Raw genomic sequence first — 18,130 nt, forward strand, 5'->3', positions numbered from 1 at the left:
CCGCCGCCCGCGGCCCCGGAGCCCATGGGATGTGCCCGCCGTCTCCTGGGTGGTGAGTACTCCTCCGGGAATCCTCCTCCGGGATCCCCACCCCTCCCCGAGCCGCCCTCTCCCCTCCGTGCCCCGCACCGAGCCGGCCCGCTTCGCTTTCTCTGCCTTCGATTTTCTGCCTCCTTTTCTCTCCCGTTCTCCCCGAGCGATTGATGAGGGCGCTGCCACCGGCACGAATCGCTCGCAGACGGGGCGGACTCCGGGAGATCGGCTGTGCGGTCATTAAACTATTTTCACCGCCGCCTATTAGCTCGAATGAAATAAGAGAACGGGAGATGGGAAGCACGTCTGCGGGGCTGGGTTCTTCCCGTCCGCTCCGTGGCTTTGAACGGGAATGCTCAGCGAGTCGGTTCTCAAGGCAGTGCAGGACGAGCAGTCGCTTGGGAAGTGCAGAGGAAGGTCTTCCCAACGGCGGTCAGCTTCTCTCGCTTGAAAAGCTTGCACTGAGAATGGATCCTGCAGGTTTTGCCTTTCCTGGAATCCGATGAAGCCGTTTATCTGAACTATCTGTAGCTGCTTCTTGAACCGTAACACAGTATGTCCATTTTTACAAGTATTTGCAGCAGTCGTTCTGTGTTCAGTACAACAGTCTGCCCGTTTGGGGAGATTTCTCTTTTTCTTGCGGATGTTTTGGGGCCAGAACACAGATTAGCTCGTTAAAGCTGCACTAAAATTGATCTGGACAATCCCTTATGCCATAACTTGCCTGCTAACATCTTACGAGGGCACCGTCCCTTTAGAATCTTATGCTCTGCCCCATTGACAAACTCTTTTGTACAGGATTAACCCCATCAACTTCAAAATTCAGACTGTGTGATCTGTTGGTGCAGCTGGGGCACCACAGCTTTGCCATAAGGATTCTTATGGGAAAAAAAATAAATCAGCACCTCGCTGAAACAAGCAGGGTTTTCCCTTGTATTTTTAGCCTCAGAACTTAACATCCTCTTTGCAGCGTCCCACCAGCCAAAAATCTTCTGCCCACAACTGGCACTTTTGCTTTTTGAAGGCAGTTTCCCATCTCAAAAACAAAGCAGCTCGCCTCAAATTTGCAAACCACAGGACGGGAAACGGAATTTGCCTTCAGTATAAAAATCCCAAGTGTTTGCAAACAGCCCCGAGAAGAATCCGAGCTCTTGGCTTGACCTCTCAGCTCTGAATTCCATTTTGGGGAGTTTGTGGTCTTGCAAAGAGGGTGATCGAGCTCAGCTCTGGAGTGCCCGGCTGTGTCTCCGCAGCAGGGAAAGGAGTACAGCTGGAGGGAGAAATGGCTCGGCCGCTTTGATCAAGCTCTTATCAACCTTCACTGTGTGTACCGGGCCCAGTTTTGGAGAGACTGAATGTCAAGTGTGAGGTCAGCCCCAGCGCCTGGCAGTAATTGAAAATAGCAGCAGGGCTGCGAGCGGTGCCATTTGCCCTGAAAGCCGCCGGCCCCGCGGCGCTGTGTCTTCTTGTATCTTAATGCTGTGGGTAAGGAGCGCAGGCAGTGGATTTCGTATCGGCGAAACAGAGATTAACCGAGCGGGTGGAACAGCAGCACCGGATTTCTGCCCTCGGTTTGGCTGTGGCCAGGATGTGGCCCAAGCAGGACAACGGCAGGAGCGTCGCTGGGGAGCCATCCCTGTTCTGTCCCCTCTTCCCACCTCCCGCTGGCAGCTTGGAACCCGATCCCGCTGCACGGGGCACGGCTCGATTCTTTATGCAAGTTTGGTAATGAATGAGCGAGCGAGCCGAAAGCGAGCGCGGTTGGCATTCGAGACAACACCCATCCCCGGCTGCAGCCGGCCTCGCGCTGCGGGTGTGCTCAGCAAAAAGAAATCTTCGTCCCGGTGGCCACTATTTACTCAAACTGGTTTTATCTGGTTCCAGTTAGGCTTGTTTTGAGTAGGATGAGCGGTGCCAGATTCTGATCTCATTTGCACCGGCGGAGTCATTCGGAGGAGCCGGTCCCGCTTTGCTAAGTGGAAGCAGAGCTGGGCCTGCTGGGAGCCAGCACCCCGGGGATGCGGCTGCGCCGGCTTCAGATCTCACACCGGGAAAAGTGAGCGCCGCTGGGACCCTTCCGGCTTCACTGTCGGCCCAGGAGCGCTGGCTTCACCCAAAAAAAGGGGTGTGCAGGGCACGAGGCAGCCGCTTCCCACACCGGCTGATGTGGGAAAGGTGAAACTGAACAACCGCGGTGTCTGATTTAGGGGCAGCGCTTAGGAAACACCGGCGTGGGGTGGAAGGCGGGCGGGAGCTGAGCCTCGCTCAGGTCTGGGCATGTGAGCACGGTCTGCAGCTGCAGCGCTGCTCCAGGGCCTGGAGGAGAGAGGGGACAGAGGGCAGCGCTTCAGGTCTCTGCGCCTTCCTGGCCGTGGCTGTGTTAACGCCGAAGAGCTCAACCCGTTGAAATAATTCACCAGAAACCGCTTACGTTGCTCTCGCCTCCACCACGGCCCGCCCGTGTCCTTCCAGCAATGCTCCTTTCAGACCCCATCCTAAGCCTCGGTCGTTAAGTAGCTTTCCGATGACTTCTGTAGGCAGAGGAGCTTGGGTTTCTCTTTCCAGCTGCACCGGTTGGGTTTTTCAGGCGCTCGGCGCGCAGCTGAGAAGCCAAAAGTGAATTCTGGAGGGGAGAGGGATTTCGATGTGCTGCACTGCTTTTCTCTCCTCCTGTTTTATCCCTGCAAATCAGCCAGCCGTGCTGGAGTGGAAGTCAGCACATTACTGAACGACGAGCTCTAACACCTCCTGCTTCTGAAAGGAGCAGTGAGAAATGTTTCACAGTGAGAAGTGAGGCAGCGTTTGCTCCGTTAGCACAAGTTTTCAGGATTTATCCTTGTGCATTTTAAACATCTTGGGGTGTTCCCTTTTCATTTTGTTGCTTCTTCCCGGATTTTGCAAGGCCTGAGCTCTCAGATGGGATTTCTGCGTTCACTTAAGCACTCATCTGTCTTGCTGTCCTGAAGAGTTACCTCTAACCACTTTCAAGCTTGATCTCTTCCCTCTCCCCTGGTGATATTATCATGTCATCGCTCACGTTAATTTGGGACGCTGCTGGCACAGCAGTGGAGCCCCAAAAGGATCTGGTGCTTTCTGGTTTTTGTGACCAAGAGCCGACTCTGTTTCCGTGCAGTATGGTGGGCTTTGAGCCGTGGCTAGGTGATGTTTATAAAGCTCAGGGGTTCCTTGTCTCGCACAACCTGGGATGCCACGTGTGTGGCCTTGGGCACCGCATACCCGTGTCAGCATTTTTATGCCTTTGGCAAAATTGTGAGATCCTGGCTGAGAAAAATGCACACAGATATATGAAACCACTCGTGAAATGTTCCCCACGTCCACCTGCAGGCTCGTCTTCTATCACAGTTTACACTTCCCTCTGGAAAAACAGGGTAACACTGATTAGTTTTTTTTTTCCTACTTCCCTCCTGAAGTGTTGGGTTTCCAAATGGCTGGGAACAGCTGTGGGCTGGGTGGTGGGAACACGGCCTCGCAGGGAATTGCTGTGATTGTGCTCCGGCCGGCAGGACGATGCAGTTTTCCAGCTGCTTCCAGGCATCGTTGGGACCGTTCTCCTTGCAGGGCTCAGAAAGTCCTCAGGGCTGCCGGCACCAAAGCTCCACCTCCAGACCCCCAGCTCGCAGGAGGCTCAGCCATGAGCTGACACCCTTTGGCCACGGATGTTTTGCCCTTTGGCTCCGTGGGTGCAGGTTGTGGTTGGAAAAGGGCTTTGGGTTTCGAGGCTGCAGCTGCGCGCATGTTGTTTGTCTCCAGAGTCCGGGATGTGCCAGGCTCCAGGGCTGAGTCATTTCTTTGCTCCTTCATCAGGGAGAGGAGTTGGGGCTGTGATAGAAGCGTTTTTCTTCTGGCTTCAGAATCTTGGTGGTCACGAGTGACCCCAGGTGTCTTCAGAGCAGAGCCAGGGCACCTGGGCACCGCGAGGGAGGAGAAGGAACGCAGCTGGGGACGGGCAGCAGGGGAAGCAGCAGCGTAGTTCCAAACCGGGGAGACCTTCGGGGCTGATGATCTGCAGAACTGAGCTGAACTTTCTGCTTGGAAAGCTTTGACCAGAAAAATCCGTGCCCTGCTGTGGAGAGGAGAAAGGCCCTGTGCTCAGGTGGTGCTGGTCCTGCCGGCAGGCCAGGCTTGGGGTCATTGCTGGGGAGCACACACTTGTTCCTTGAGGGGTTGCACCATGTAATTTAACTTGTCACTGAGGAATGTGCTCAATGCCTTTATTTAATGGTGAGTTTGCAAACCTGCTCGGATACCTCGTCTTCCTTTCTCGCTTCCCTTCCCAGCCAGGGAGGAGAAGGAAAACGGTGCTTTTGTCCCCCGCCCTGTGGCTGCTGTCAGATGGATGGTTTTCATGGCAGCTCTGTTTGCTTGGCTGGTTCAAACGATGCCAGAAAACGAGGCACAGCCGCCAGCAGGCTGCTTGCAGCCCCAGCTCCCTCCCAAACTCAGCTGCACTGCTGTAAATGTTCCCGGTGCCTCTGCAGCCCCTCTGCAAACAGCACCAGCCCCACGCTGCTGGGGCCCTGCTCATGAAGGCACCCTTGCTCAGGAAAGCAGAGGGCTTTAGCGTGTGCTTAAGTGCTTTCCTGAATCCAGGCCAGGGTTTGTACTTTAGCAGAGCACAACCTCACCCGCCTTCCTCTTGGTATCGGAGGCAGGATCCCAGGTGCTCCAGGTGATCCCTGGTGCCTGGGTATCTGCTGAGCCACGCTGCAGCAGGATGCTCCAGGGCGGCGGGGCCATTGGAGCTGCTTGCCTCTTTGCTGCCATGTGTACATGCAGAGAAACCTGGAAAAAAAAAACAGCCACCACCTTCTTTGGAAGGAAGGAAATTGCTTTCTGATTGGGCATGTGGAAGTGAACTTGCGTGCTGACTCCTGAGGAATTTCAGCTGTTCCCCAGGGGGTTTGCAATTGCTGTTTGGGTCACATCCCAGCTCTGATCTCGGACTTGCCTTTGGGAGTGGGATTCCTCAGCACAGAGCCGCTGGCATTTGAGGAATGAGTGATGCTTATTTCAGAAAACCAAGCAAACCCAGTGTGTGCAGCTTAGCTGCGTATTCCTCTGCAGAAAATTTCAGAATTTGCCTAATGAAACGGAAAGAATTCTCAGGGAAATGAGCCCTAAGAATTGTCTGCAGGACAAAAGTGTTTAATCACACCGCTCTCATTAACAGCAGCGTGAGTTCAGGGGCTAAAACCTTCTGCTCTTCTCCGACCAAAACCTGCACTGCCTGCTTTGCATGGGCCAGGCCTATAGAAGTGGTGGTGCATTATATCATTTCAGTTCCTGTATGGTCAGGAAGTAAGAAAAGGTAGCAGAGACGCCAATCTGATCTGCTCAGAGATGGTGGGGCCAGGGAGAGAGGCTTTGCTGTGTTGGGATGGAGGACAGGGAAGCTCTCGCTCCGTGTCCCTCATGAGGAAGGGTTCCTGAGTCAGACCCGGAGGTCAGCCTCAGCAGAGGGCTCCCAGGGCTGATCCCTCTCCCCCATAACGACCATACAGCAGCAGAACTGAGCTCTGAAAGCCCCAGCAGTCCAGACAAACTTGGCGGCCCTCAAGCTGAGAAGGAAGATGTGGAAAGGCTGAGTGCATGGCTGGGAGGACTCCAAGCAGAGCTGACCCCTGTGGCCCGAGCTGATAAACACGGTGTTCTTCCTTCATGTTAGAGGGCTGGGCCTGGGAGCCATGGGAATCAATAGGAGTCTTTCCAGTGTGGGCTTTGGATCTTCATCTGGATAAATAAATAGAAGGAAATAACAAATAACACGCTTCTAACAAATATTTTAGAAAGCACAAACGTCTGCCTTTCACTACGACTTGATCCAAACCCCACGAAGGAAAAAATTTCCCTGTTCCTGTGATGCTGTTCCATCTGCCTTTCCCCAGTGACTGGGAGTGGTAAGGCAGGCACCTTGGCCTGCCTGGAAACTGGCGTGGGATCTGTGTGGGTGCTACGTCACCTCCTCGGCCCGTCAGCGCTGCGAGCAAGCTCCTGCCTGGTGGTCACAGGACCCCCTTGTTTGCAGACCGAGTTCCCATCCTCGGAAGAGCCGTCGGACAGCACTGCCGAATGGCAACGGCTCTGCAAGCATCAATGCTCCTTTGGCCGTTTCTGTGCTTTCCTGCCTCTGCAGTGAGGTTTCCTCGTCTCCCCGCTGCCTTGCAGCGACACCTGCTGCGCGCTGCTCGGAGAAGAGCGGTTTTCCTTCCTGGGAAAGCGGTTTGTCTCTGCTGGGAAGCCTTGTGGCTTTGGCTTTTAAGGTGGGAGAAGCGGAAGCGGGCAAGCCTGCGCCTTCCTCAAACACAAACATTTCTGCGGTCTGCGACCTCTCCAACCTGGCGCAGGCTGCGGTGGCGACGCTTTTGTTTTGCAAACTCCTTCCAGCCTGTCCTTGGGTAAGATGTGGTGGAAAGCCTGCTGTTACTCCTGGCACAGAGCTCGGAAGAGAGGGTTTGCTGCGGGGGAGAGGCAGAGCAGCGCGTCCCGCTCCCTGTGCGGCACTTTGTGTGCGTGTGCCCCCGCCAAGAGCTGCCACGGGGCTGGAGATGGGTCAGCTTGCCTGTTTTCCTTCCTGCTAACGCTTTTCTCCCTGGCTCCAGTTGCAGATTTTCGGCAGAGCTGGCCATGATGTTATGGTTTGTGGTCGGAGCCCTCTTCCCAGCGCTTCTCCTGGCTGCGCCGCCTCCCATAAACAAACTCGCCCTTTTCCCGGACAAGAGCGCTTGGTGTGAGGCAAAGAACATCACCCAGATCGTGGGGCACAGCGGCTGCGAGTCCAAGTCCATCCAGAACAGGTAGGGATCCCACCTGCCAGATCTCTTCCTGCCTTCGTCGGGAGGAGCAGGCACCCACCCGGAGCCCTCCTCCCTCCCATTGTCTCCACAGGGCCTGCCTGGGGCAGTGTTTCAGCTACAGTGTCCCCAACACCTTCCCTCAGTCCACAGAGTCCCTGGTTCACTGCGACTCCTGCATGCCAGCCCAGTCCATGTGGGAAATTGTGAGTATCCCTGCCTGCTCCTCTGTCTTTTCTGCCCCTTTTCAGTAGGAGGCTCTCAGCTTTGCACTGCCAGCTCTTTGGGGGAAGTCATTCTCTTTCCCTGAGGTTGCTCTGCTCGCGGTTTCCTCCAGGCTGCCTCAGGTGTTTCTGCCCTGCCTTGAGACTCCTGGCTGGCAGGGGCTGCTGGAAGCAGCGTGACTGTGGTGATGCACGGTGCATTTGTCAGTGTAGGAAGAAGCATCCTCTGTCAGTCCCTGCATTATTCATCCTGCGTGCCTCCCCTCTCCACCACTCCCCTTTGTCACCTGCTCCTGACTTAAGAGTCACCTCCTGCCGGCCACTCCCAGACCTCCCAGCATCTCTGTTTGTTTCCTGCCACATGGATCCTGGAAGGACCGTAAACGCTGTCTCCAAGGGAGGTTTGGGCAACCAGGGCACTGGCTCCAGCTCTCTGCTTTGCTTTGGACTCAGACGTTTGGGCAGATGGCTTAAGCCAAACTAGCTGAGATGATTGGCACCGTGCCTTCTGCAGTTACCGCTGGTGTTGCTGTGCCTGTAGTGCCTGGGGGCAGGTCCTGCCTCACTCATTGCATTTCCCCAGCTGGTACAACATGCAGGTACAACATCTCTGCAGCTGCAAGATGTTCCCAAGCACCCTTGTGTCGTGACCATGACTATTTGGGTAGCAAGCCATGACTTCTAGCTTAAAATACCCTGAGTCTGCTGTGCACGGCACAGGTCAAGATGGCCATCAGGGGATCAAGCCCACGCGCTCACTCTGTATCCTCATCCCTCTCCCCAGGTGACACTGGACTGCCCAGGCAACGACGAGATCCCCAGGGTTGACAAGCTGGTGGAGAAGATACTTCACTGCAGCTGCCAGGCTTGCGGCAAGGAGCCGAGCCACGAGGGAGCCCTGTTCAACGTCTACTTGAACGCGGAGGAGAACATGCCTGCGGAGGGCCCCGGCCCCCACCACTATGCCCACCACCAACAGGAGGTAGAAGAGCCCCCTGCTTCCAGCCACCACCACCACGAGGAGGAGGGCGACGAGTGACCCGGCCCTCGTGGACTGTCCTTGCAACGCGGGCAGGGAGTGTGTGCGAGGGAGAGGGCCAGGGCTTGGGGAGGGAGGGGGGTGGTAGAGGCTTTCCTGTCTAATAGCTACCCTCACGCTTTGCTCTCCACGACACCCCAGGGCTGGAGGAGCGTTTTGAGGCACGAGCAGGACATGGGGCTGGAGCAACGGGGCCACAGGAGGGCTGGGGGTTTCTGATGCAAAACTACTTGCACATCATAGTAATAATATATTGAGAGAAGTGGGGACGTGGGCAGAGGGGGCTTTGGCAGAGAGTGGGAGCCAAGCTGGGCTCCCCAGGGCTGTCTGCAGGATCCTCAGCCTGCTGTGGAGCCCTTGATGAGCCCTCTGGGCTTTTCTTTTGTACGTGGCTCTTGCCTGGCCTGGAGGAAGAAGGGACACAGCTTCCCTGCAGCCACACACGAGATGCACATCTCTTCTGCAGCGTGTGGGATGGGGGTCTCCCTTCTTCCTTGTGCTTCCCCTGACTGCGTAGGGATGCCTGGGCTCGGTATGGGCACGCTGTTCCTCCTGGCACTCACTGGGTCTTACTTCAACCCCCACGCCTTCGTGTTAGGTAACTCATAGGAGTATTTTGCCCTGGCTGTGCCTCTGGGGCGGTGTGTGAGGTTGCTGGGAGCCATGGTGGCCAGAGCCCTTTCCTTTCTGGTCCTCAGGGCCACCACATAGCTTGCAAGGGTGAGGGAGCTGCGCTGTGCCATGGGCACTGGGGCTTCACATTTCACAGCCTGTGCTGGGGTGGTGTTGGTGGGAGCCGGCCCCTCTCCCCTCCTTCCCTGCTGCACTTTAATTGTGGTGGAGGGAGAAGGGGGACAAGTCCTGGGATGCTGATGGACCTTTGTAGGGGACTGCTCTGGACCCCACTGCAGATGGGGGGCTGGGCTCAGGGTGGGGGCCCCTCCTGCTACCCCTCTCTCTGTTGTATAAAGCTAATTTCTTTGGCACTGTCCTGACAAGAGCTTCCAGAGCTTGTAACCAACGCCTCCCTCTCCTTTTTACGAGTTTTGGTTTGTGTTTTTTGTTGGTTTTTGGTTTTGTTTTCTTAAATAAATTAGTTCTGACTTCCATTTCTGGGCGCTCTGATGCCTGTTTTCGGCAGCAAGCTGGATGTCAGAACCAGGCAGTGCTGCAGGAGAGCACAAGGAGAGCCACGGCTCCCTTCAGCTTCCTGCTGCCTTCCCTTAAAGAGCAGGATAAGCTGCTGAAAGGAAAACCAACCGCACGGATGCAGCACCTGGTCCATGTCTGCATTTCTGGTCCCTTTCTCGTAGGCATGCATGGGCTCTCTGCGGGTTCACGCGACCTTGGTCGGTTCTGTTGCCACTAGGTGACACTCTCGATCCAGCACGTTTTGTGGCCTCCAGGAGCGCTTCTGGGCCGGAGGAAGGCAAGCTTGGACCAGGACTTCACATAAGGTTCCAGTTGCTGGAGGGAGTGCAGCATGCCCAGGTGCTCAGGCTTTGTTCAGTCTTCTCTGGAGCAGAAGCTCTGCGGTGAAGCTGAGATGCTCCAAGCTTGGACTGCAGCGGTGCTGAGGAGGAAGCAGGGCGTTGTGCTCCCTTACCGAGCAGCAGCGTGGCCCAGCTGGGATAAACGTGTGCTGCTGCACTGATTTATCCCAGCTGGGAGGCCGCCACAGCGTGGGCTCGGGGTGGGTTTCCTTGCTTGTTCCCAGCACAGATGGGACGAGGAAGTGAGGCTTTCCTGGTACAAACGCATTTCTAAAGCAACCTCCTGCTGCGATCAGAGCCTCGCATGTGCGTGCTCTGCCCCGGGCTGCCTGCCAGGACGGCGTGACACAGGGATGGCTGGCGAGGTTTGCATGGCAGCGTCCCAGGAGGAGATCCTGCAGATGCAAAGGGGCAGATGCCACACGCAGGCACCCAGGAGAGTTCATCCTGAGCAGCTATTGAGTGGCACACTGCTGGGGGGAGCACCGTGCTCCCCGCGCAGAGATGAGTCCTGCTATGCATCTCCCTTCTGTCTTGCTCACAGATGGCATCCAGGCCAGGCACTCCCATTCAGCTGCTAGGAAAAGTGGGACAGAGTTGTTGAAAAGCAGATTAGCAAAGCAGATTTCGATAAAGAGACAAAGTTCTGTTCCTTCCCTTCATTCACGTTCTTGTTTCCCACCGCTAACATAGGCAGTGTGTTAGGGTCAAACAGGCACATCCTCATAACTCACTGAGATGCGGGGTGTCCCGTCTCTCCATCAGCACTGGGGTCGGTGCTGTCGGCTGCGGTGCCCTCAGCCTGTTTGAAGGATAAACCCTTCCAGCAACGAGAAGAAAATAATCAGTGTCTGCCGAGCACCTCGGGGTACTGACTATGAAAGGTGGAGGTGGGAGCTCAGGTTGCACGATGGCACCTTGAGATTTGGAAGCATCTTCTGGAGAATGGGATGGAGAAGCTGCTGGAGCACGTAGGGTCCTCGGCCTTGCTACCAAAGGGGCAAGTCGCCCTGGGCTCACCCAGCCCCCTGCATGCCTCTGGCTGCTGTCTGAGAGGGCAGCTGCAGATATTGGATGCAGGCTTTGCTGCTTTGTATTTGGTAATGCAAAATTTTGCTCTCATCAGCCAGCACTGAGGATGGAACCTTGCACTCAGCACTGGCGGTCGGGCTCAGCCGCAGATTGCTGTTGGCCTGCAAAGTGAGCATGGGGTCTGCACAGCAACGGGGTGGCAGAGCACGGTGCGGGCTGCGTCTTTAAGGCAGAGAAGGGAACTCTCTGGCTGCCACTTCGCAGAGTTTAGCCCAAATCCCCGTTTTCATTAGCATTTCATTTCATTTCATCTCCTCCCCTCCGCCCCACCTCCTCCGAATCGGCATTTCTGCATCCTGCGCTGTGCATCGCAGAGCAGCAGGTAAAAGTCTGGCTGGCTCCTGCACGCACACGCGCTCGCACACATCCCCGCACGCCCGACGCACCTCTGCCGGGGGACGGGCACCGCCGGGCGGCTTCCCGTGCTCCTGCATATTCCTCCCCGCGTCTGAACGTGGCTGGGAGCATCCCAGCGCCCACCCCAGGGCTGCTCTGCCTCTCCTCGCCGTCTCCGGCTGCAGCAGCAAAGCTCGGAGGAGGTCGGTGGGGCAGAGCCCTGCAGGTGGGCAAAGACGGCGGAGAGGTGAGAGCTGAGAGCTGAGAGCTGAGCATCGCCAGCGCTGCGCGGTCCGTCTGACTCCCTGGTGCAGAGCATTCAGAGCATCACAGAGTCCGGCGTGTCCTCCCGGAGCTCCCCTGATGCCCACGGCATCCTCAGCGTCCAGCTGCGCTGTCCGGGCACGGAGGGGATTTGCAGGGACGAGCAGACGCCTGGCTGTGAGTAACAGGGAGGGGAACCTTGCTACTGCTCATCGGCTCCTGGAAATGTCACTCTGCCCTGATTGCCAGTGAAGAGAGAGAGAGAGGAGAGGAAGAGAGGGAAGAGGGAGAGGAGGAGAGCAGAAAGGAGGACAGCCGGAGAGATGGCACTCCTTCCCCTGGAGCTGGCCCCTGCGACGATCACCTAGCACAGGTGGAGAAGGGCCTCAGCTGCAGAGCCAGTCCCGCTGCCCCGCTCCTCATGGAGGGCATTTTGGGGTCCCCCAATGCCAGCGTGCTGGGGGAGCGCTCGCTGCTGGTGGGGAGCAGCTGGATGGCCGCCTTCCTCTGCTTCATCATCCTGCTGACCACAGCCGGGAACTTCCTCCTCATCCTCCTCATCGTCACCCAGCGCTCCCTCCGCAACACCTCCAACTATTTCCTGGTGTCCCTCTTCATGTCCGACCTGATGGTGGGGTTGGTGGTGATGCCCCCGGCCATGCTCAACCAGCTCTACGGCCACTGGGTGCTGAGGGGAGACTTCTGCTCCCTCTGGTACGCCTTCGATGTCATGTGCTGCAGTGCCTCCATCCTCAACCTCTGCGTCATCAGCTTGGACCGCTACCTGCTCATCATCTCCCCTCTGAAATACAAGCTGCGTATGACATCCTGCAGGGCCCTCTGGCTCATCCTGGCCACCTGGACCTTGGCTGCGCTGGCCTCCTTTCTGCCCATCAAACTGGGCTGGCACAAGCTGGAATTCGAGGTTTGGTCCCCAAATGTCACCTCCCGGGGGGACGAGGAGCAGTGCCGGTTAGTGGTCAGCTTGCCCTACGCCCTGGTGGCCTCCTGCCTGACTTTCTTCCTCCCATCCGCTGCCATCTCCTTCACCTACTGCCGCATCCTCCTGGCAGCCCGCAAGCAAGCCATGCAGGTGGCTTCCCTCACCTCCAACGTGGCCACTGCCACCACCGACGAGAGCATGGAGCAGGTAAAGGGCTGCAGCTGGGTGGGGTGGTGGGGAAACGGTGACGGTGTTCTCTGCAGGAGCCAGGGAGCAGGGAAGGCTGGGAAGTCCACGCAGCTTGAATCTGAGTATGGGGGCTCCAGCGTGTGCCTTGTTCCATGCGCCGTGTCACAGCCCCAGAACGCAGGTGGGCTCCTTGTGGAGAGGAGGTGTGAAGTGGGGAGCCATGCACTTGCTGCATTTGTGATGGGACAGGAGCAGAGAGCCTTCATCACACTCTTGCAGCTTGCAAGCAGCAAACCCATCGCTGCCAGCCATCAGCAGCATCTCTTGTTCTCCCGGATAAGAGTGGGGATTTGGCAACTGGATGGGGATTTTGGGCAACACTCACCTCCATAGACGGAGGACGGTGGCTCTGCGGTGTGCTTGGTGGTGCCCACGTCTCATCCCAGTGATGCTGAGCGTTGAAGCTGCTCAGGAGCACAGGAACAGCATGAGCAGAAGCAGAGAAATAAATTCAGATGCAAAAATGCTCAGTGGTACAAAATAAATGCCGCTTCATTCACTCTCGTGTCATCCCAGAGGGCTTTAATCGTATCTGACTTTCAATCTTGGCTGTGGTGGGTGTGAGACGTATGGGGAGAAGGAGTTTAAATAGCAAATAGGAAATTCTGGAGGGCACCTTATTTTGCACATCCAGGTTCTATTTTTGTTACCTGGTCTACAATAGGAACGGCAAGATAGCTCCTTACCTGAGGTTGCTGGTTAAGAAAGAGCATGCGTGTTCTGCAACCAAAGCGTGGCTGCAGTTGGGGCTGTCTGTATATCTCCAGGAGAAGGTAATTGCCACTAAATCTAACAGCTTTAATTCCTTCTAACAGGCTTTATTGACCTCATATCCTACAGGAAAAGACAAACTTAATTGCATTTAAGTACCTTGATTTGGTTTGTTGTTCTCTTTGAAGAAAGGAGCCAGGACTCAGACCTAGCCAGCCCTCCTTCGCACGATGAGCTGTACCAGACTTTGAAAAGGAAAATGAGAGTCAAAGGAGAAGCAGGCAATATCAAAACATGTTGTGTTTTTTTTTTCCCCCTGGATGATGGGTTTTTGGACTCTACAGAGCAAACCAAACCCAACCAAGCCAAGCCCAATTCAACCAAATTCAACTCAACCCAACCAAACCCATCACAGCCTCATGGCCCCACTGCTGTACTGCTCAGGGGATGCCCAGGCACTTTCCTTTGCCACGGGGAGCCTGCATCCACCAACTTTTCAGCAGAATTAAAATGAGGCAAGTGTCCCAGCAGGGTGCAGGTTGTAGGTTGTTTATAGGAGCCTCGCATCAGCTCGGGTGAGTGGCCAGCTGAAAATGCAATGTCAGCTGGGGAGCCTTTGAGCTTTTAAATGGATTTTCGTTCTCTTTTTGGGCAGGAAGCTGAGTGGCAATGGGGCCTCACCTAATTATGGCAGAGAGCTGAGATAGTAATTTAATTTTAGATTGCAAGAAGGGACAGAGAACTGAGTTAGTTATGGTGCTTATAGGCTGAAATGTTTGACGTCCCACTTTTAAAAATATAATTATTTTGCTGCTCTTATCAGCAGCTAGAGCTGCCTCTTCGGGGCATGCTTTATTCTCACCAAAACACTGACTGAGCTGGGTTTCCTAAGTAACTTAATGATAAAGCTCCTGTTTTACAGGGGAAAAAATAATCTTCTCAATGTTGAGGTTTTCTATTGCTTCCTCTTCCTGATTTATGGTACAGAGGTGGTGGTGTGGGCCATCCTCCTGCCTCTGCCAGAAGGGATATAATAGTGGGATTTTCTTGCAGGATTAGCAGCACCAAATGCTACTTCCCTTGGGCAGGAGGGTCTGGCCTGGGGAGAAGTCCTTACTCACCACCCCAACTCCTAATGCAGGTTCCCCACGCCCCAAGTCAGCCTGCAGCTGGCAGCGAGAGCAGGAGATTTGCCAACAAGCACAGCAAGAAGGCGCTGAAGGCCAGCCTGACACTGGGCATCCTGCTGGGCATGTTCTTCGTGGCCTGGCTCCCCTTCTTTGTCACCAATGTGACGCAGGTAAGCAAGTTGTTGGGTTTTCTTACGGCAGAAAGAGCTTTTTTCAGTGGAAGTTGCAGCTAACCCTCGCTGTCTCCCCCCAGGCAGTGTGTGACTGTGTCCCGGCTGGCTTCTTTGACGTGCTCACCTGGCTGGGCTACTGCAACAGCACCATGAACCCCATCATCTACCCACTCTTCATGAGGGACTTCAAGAGAGCCATGGGCAAATACCTGCCCTGCTGCCGGCGCACCGGGGAGCCCCGGCCCAGCGCCATCTCTCTCTCCATGAGGAACTCCAACAGCGGGCCCCGTGCGGCCACGTCCCTCAAGAATGTCCTCACCTTGCAGGCTGAGACCGACTCCGTTGTCTCCGAGGTGGTGGCAAATGAACACAGCCTGCTGCCGGCCGCTGAAGGTGCCCTGCCAGCCCCCAGTGCTCGCTCGGTCAGCCTTTTTGAGATGGAAAACCCAGAGCTGGAGCTGCAGCGCCGGCAGCTCGGCACCCCTGTGGCCTGAGTGCCAGCCTGGGTATGTCTCCCCGCGCTTCAGCCCAGGGGAGGTGCTCAGCTTCTGCTTGTACGGCCCAGCAGGTCACCCCTAACTCACACCAAGGGGAGAGAAACAGAGGGGGGAGCACATCCCGTGACTCACAGGCAAGATTTGGGGCTGCTCCATTCCACAGCACATCATGTCCCCCGGGGGCTTAATTTTCTCACCTGATCTGGGCTGTATCTGTCAGTTTCCCGTGAAAGCAGTGACTTGCAGCATGCTGAAACCATCCTATTTAATCATGAGCAGTCTGCGCTATGGGGGATTAAATCTGATGCAAAATGTTCAACGCTGCTTTTTGGATATTCCACACGGGCGTGGGTGTTCAGCTTGTTTGTAGCTCCACGGGTATCCTGACAGTAGTAAGGAACGAAATAAGCTTCCCTTTAGCTTTCATCCTACAGCTTCCTATTTCTGGCATACAGCCATCACACTTCGCTCTGACAATCCATCAATTTGAAGATGATGCCGTTAGAAATCTTTTTTTTTTTCTTCCAATGCAGTCAGCAGACACTTAATAAACACCAATGAATTTTTTCAGCTAATACTTCCTCAAGTGCCTTTCAGATCAGAGATGGGTTGGTAGGCTGTTGCTGTGCCCTTCCTGGGCTGCTACTCCACCAGGAGGTTTTGGCTGCCCTCCTGAAGCCCACGTTTGCACAAGTGAACCCCAAGCATCCCTCCAACATAGGAGGCCAGGAGAAGAAAACCGCATGCCAGGTGAAGTCTCATTCATTTTCTTCCTGTGTTGCTGTGCTGCGTGTTTGACTGCATGAGAAATAATCCAGAGGTAGAGTGTATGGAAAGCTCGGGATAGAAAGGGGAGGTTGCTGGCACAGGGAGGGCTCCAAATGAACCAAAATCACAAGCTACAATTGCACTGAGTCAATGAAACATTCCAGATCAGGAGGTGGGAAGGTATTTGTAGCACACAGCAGTTGTTTTAACACTGGAAAAACCCAGAGGTGCTCACAGAAGGGAATTTATCCTCTTGCCATGTTCTTGCTAGGTTGCATTTTCTTGGGCTGAGCAGCAAAATCAGTCAGAAAAGGAACTTGTGTAAAGCTGAGTCCCTCCAGGTTGAGACTGGGGAAAAAGGGAGCGGATGTCAATTCCCTTTATGGAAGGAGGGAGAAATCAAACAGGTTTATGTTTATTCTATGCCAAGTATTAGCTTTATTTTAAACCAATTAAAAATATAACTTTTAAGGCTGGAGATGTGTGTGGGATGCAAGAAGAAAGTCTCTATGTGTTGCTGGCTTGCAAGGGAAAAAGCCTTACAAAGCAATAAGTCATAAAAAGCCCATTCTGTTTTTTGCTGTCTTTCACCTCTGGGACTCAAAGCATGTTCCTAGTAGTAACGAGGTCTCAGACACTCATCACCCTCAATTTGCAGGAAGGAAAACAACCTTGTTGGTTGGAAAGCGTCAGAGCCGTGGTAGCGAAACCTGCAGCAGAGCGAGGAGGGCAGCCAGAGACTCTCAGCCTTTCTCCTCCCTGCTTAGCAGAGCTGAAGTGGAAAAATGCTTTTAATGACCTAGTAATGAGTTCCTCTCCACAACATGCTTAAAGATACCCACAGAACCATCTGCTTTCCCAAGAGCTAAGTACCAGAAAGATGATCCCCAATGGTGGCAATTGCTTCCCTCAAGAAGAAAAGAGCTTGTGCAGTGAGGGGATTGCCACTGCTTCCTGAGGAACTATGCTGATTTGGACCAGAATTGGCCTTTTCTTGTCAGTGGGAGATGCTGAGGGAGACTGCTCTGAGAGCTGTGATCCAGTGATACTGTGATGCCATGTGCTGGGCCCTCAGCAGGTTCTGAAAGCTGCTGCTCGGCTCTGTGGGCTTCACTGATTGTGCTCTGAGAGTAGTTTTAGTGCTGGCTGAGCATCCCTGCCCATCACAAAGAGCTGCAATTGGCCTCCAGCAGGCCAGGCAAAGTGTGGGTTCGCTGATGGTTCTGCTGCCTCCCACCCAGCCACACGGCAGCCTTGGGAGCTGCAGGGCAGCAATTCACACCCTGCACGGGAAGCTCTGCAGACTGTGTAGGGCAGGAGGCTGAGGATGGCTCTGTGCAGCTGACGCTGGGCTGCGAGGAGAGAAGGTCTGGAGATTCAGTTCAGTCTGTTATCTCCTGCTGCCTGCTTCGCACTGCTGGCACTGCTGGGGCAAGTTGGGCAGGGAGGTGAGCTCTCTGCCAAGAGAGATCCAGGGGAATCCTGGTAGTGATTGGCCAAGGAATCATCTCCTGGGTGCAGGTTACCATCGCTGCTCGTGCCAGCACTCACAGGCTGTGTTAGTGCAGAGCTCATGCTGGTGCTGGTTGTGGGTGCTTGGCAGTCACTGTCAGCCCCATCCTCCTCCTGCACAGTGTTTTCCTCTCCCTGAGTCTCACTGCCTGCTGCTCGTTGTGATTTCTTGGCTAGAGGGGAGAAAAGTCTGGTGCTGCCTTTCTCTTCCTGCTGACATTCCTTGGTTTTAATGCCCACAGCTTTCAGAATCGTGTCCATTTGCTTCATGTAGTCCAGGTGGCCGCTGACCTACAAGCAACAGGAGAAGTGCAGTTAGTGAGGAAGCTACAGGGAACCCAAATCAATCCAGTTCTCCATCCCAAAAGCCACTGCTGCCATGAGATCTGCCTTCAGCTCCAACAGGCTGAAAGGGATAGGTCTGAAGAATGTGGTATTCTCTGAAAATAAGCCTATATGGCTGTGCTCCTGGATCGCTTTACCCCTGAGGAATGCATGTTTAAGTGCAGAGACTAGACTCTGAGTGCCATGAGGGTAAAGGAGGAGGTGATCTGCCCTGGTGACAGACTCCCAAGCAGGAGATTCCTTGACTCAGTTCGACTCACTGTTCTCTGTTAAATTACACACCCTCCCCATGCCTCAGCTTCCTTGTAAAAGCAAACATCTCATTCATATTGAGATAAAGTAATTGGAGCAACAACTGCTGAGTGTGTTGGCTGGAAGATGAGGTAGTATTTAAATGTGCATTGATCAGTCCCATATAAAACTGGGAGTCCACGAGGTTTTAAGTTCATAAACTAAATTAAAACCAGCAGTATGTTGTTGCAACTAACCAGACATTTATCTGTAGGGTG

The 18,130-nt window shown here is 54.7% G+C and overlaps 3 protein-coding genes across 3 annotated transcripts in view; 2 read left to right on the forward strand and 1 right to left on the reverse strand.

Annotated features, from left to right (window-relative positions):
* Positions 1-6: 6 nt before the first annotated feature.
* On the forward strand, positions 7-9,217 carry LOC100539112 (neuroblastoma suppressor of tumorigenicity 1). Its single transcript, XM_010722957.2, has 4 exons — positions 7-52; positions 6,654-6,848; positions 6,940-7,051; positions 7,854-9,217. Exons 1-4 carry the CDS (start codon positions 30-32, stop codon positions 8,106-8,108), a joined length of 585 nt encoding a protein of 194 aa, XP_010721259.1. The 5' UTR covers positions 7-29; the 3' UTR covers positions 8,109-9,217.
* A 90-nt stretch (positions 9,218-9,307) lies between these two features.
* On the forward strand, positions 9,308-14,993 carry HTR6 (5-hydroxytryptamine receptor 6). The gene is made up of 3 exons (XM_010722956.3): positions 9,308-12,443; positions 14,338-14,496; positions 14,580-14,993. Exons 1-3 carry the CDS (start codon positions 11,715-11,717, stop codon positions 14,991-14,993), a joined length of 1,302 nt encoding a protein of 433 aa, XP_010721258.1. The 5' UTR covers positions 9,308-11,714.
* TMCO4 (transmembrane and coiled-coil domains 4) overlaps positions 14,817-18,130 on the reverse strand; it is a 38,882-nt gene continuing 35,568 nt past the window's right edge. The window contains exon 14 of the mRNA XM_003212306.4: positions 14,817-17,567. Coding sequence (XP_003212354.1) covers positions 17,142-17,567 — 426 coding nt within the window. The 3' untranslated portion in view covers positions 14,817-17,141. The remainder of the gene's footprint in view (positions 17,568-18,130) is intronic.

Source organism: Meleagris gallopavo, chromosome 23 (assembly GCF_000146605.3).
Source record: "Meleagris gallopavo isolate NT-WF06-2002-E0010 breed Aviagen turkey brand Nicholas breeding stock chromosome 23, Turkey_5.1, whole genome shotgun sequence".
NCBI classification, from domain to species: Eukaryota; Metazoa; Chordata; class Aves; order Galliformes; family Phasianidae; genus Meleagris; species Meleagris gallopavo.

What these genes read in the sequence shown, in the direction of transcription:
- LOC100539112 (XM_010722957.2), top strand. Translation starts at nt 30, where the DNA reads ATGTGCCCGCCGTCTCCTGGGTG. An exon ending in TGCCCGCCGTCTCCTGGGTG is followed by an intron (nt 53 to 6,653) that starts GTGAGTACTCCT and finishes CCCTGGCTCCAG; the next exon opens with TTGCAGATTTTCGGCAGAGC. An exon ending in CCCAGTCCATGTGGGAAATT is followed by an intron (nt 7,052 to 7,853) that starts GTGAGTATCCCT and finishes CCCTCTCCCCAG; the next exon opens with GTGACACTGGACTGCCCAGG.
- HTR6 (XM_010722956.3), top strand. Translation starts at nt 11,715, where the DNA reads ATGGAGGGCATTTTGGGGTCCCCCAATGCCAGCGTGCTGGGGGAGCGC. An exon ending in CCGACGAGAGCATGGAGCAG is followed by an intron (nt 12,444 to 14,337) that starts GTAAAGGGCTGC and finishes CTCCTAATGCAG; the next exon opens with GTTCCCCACGCCCCAAGTCA. An exon ending in TTGTCACCAATGTGACGCAG is followed by an intron (nt 14,497 to 14,579) that starts GTAAGCAAGTTG and finishes GTCTCCCCCCAG; the next exon opens with GCAGTGTGTGACTGTGTCCC.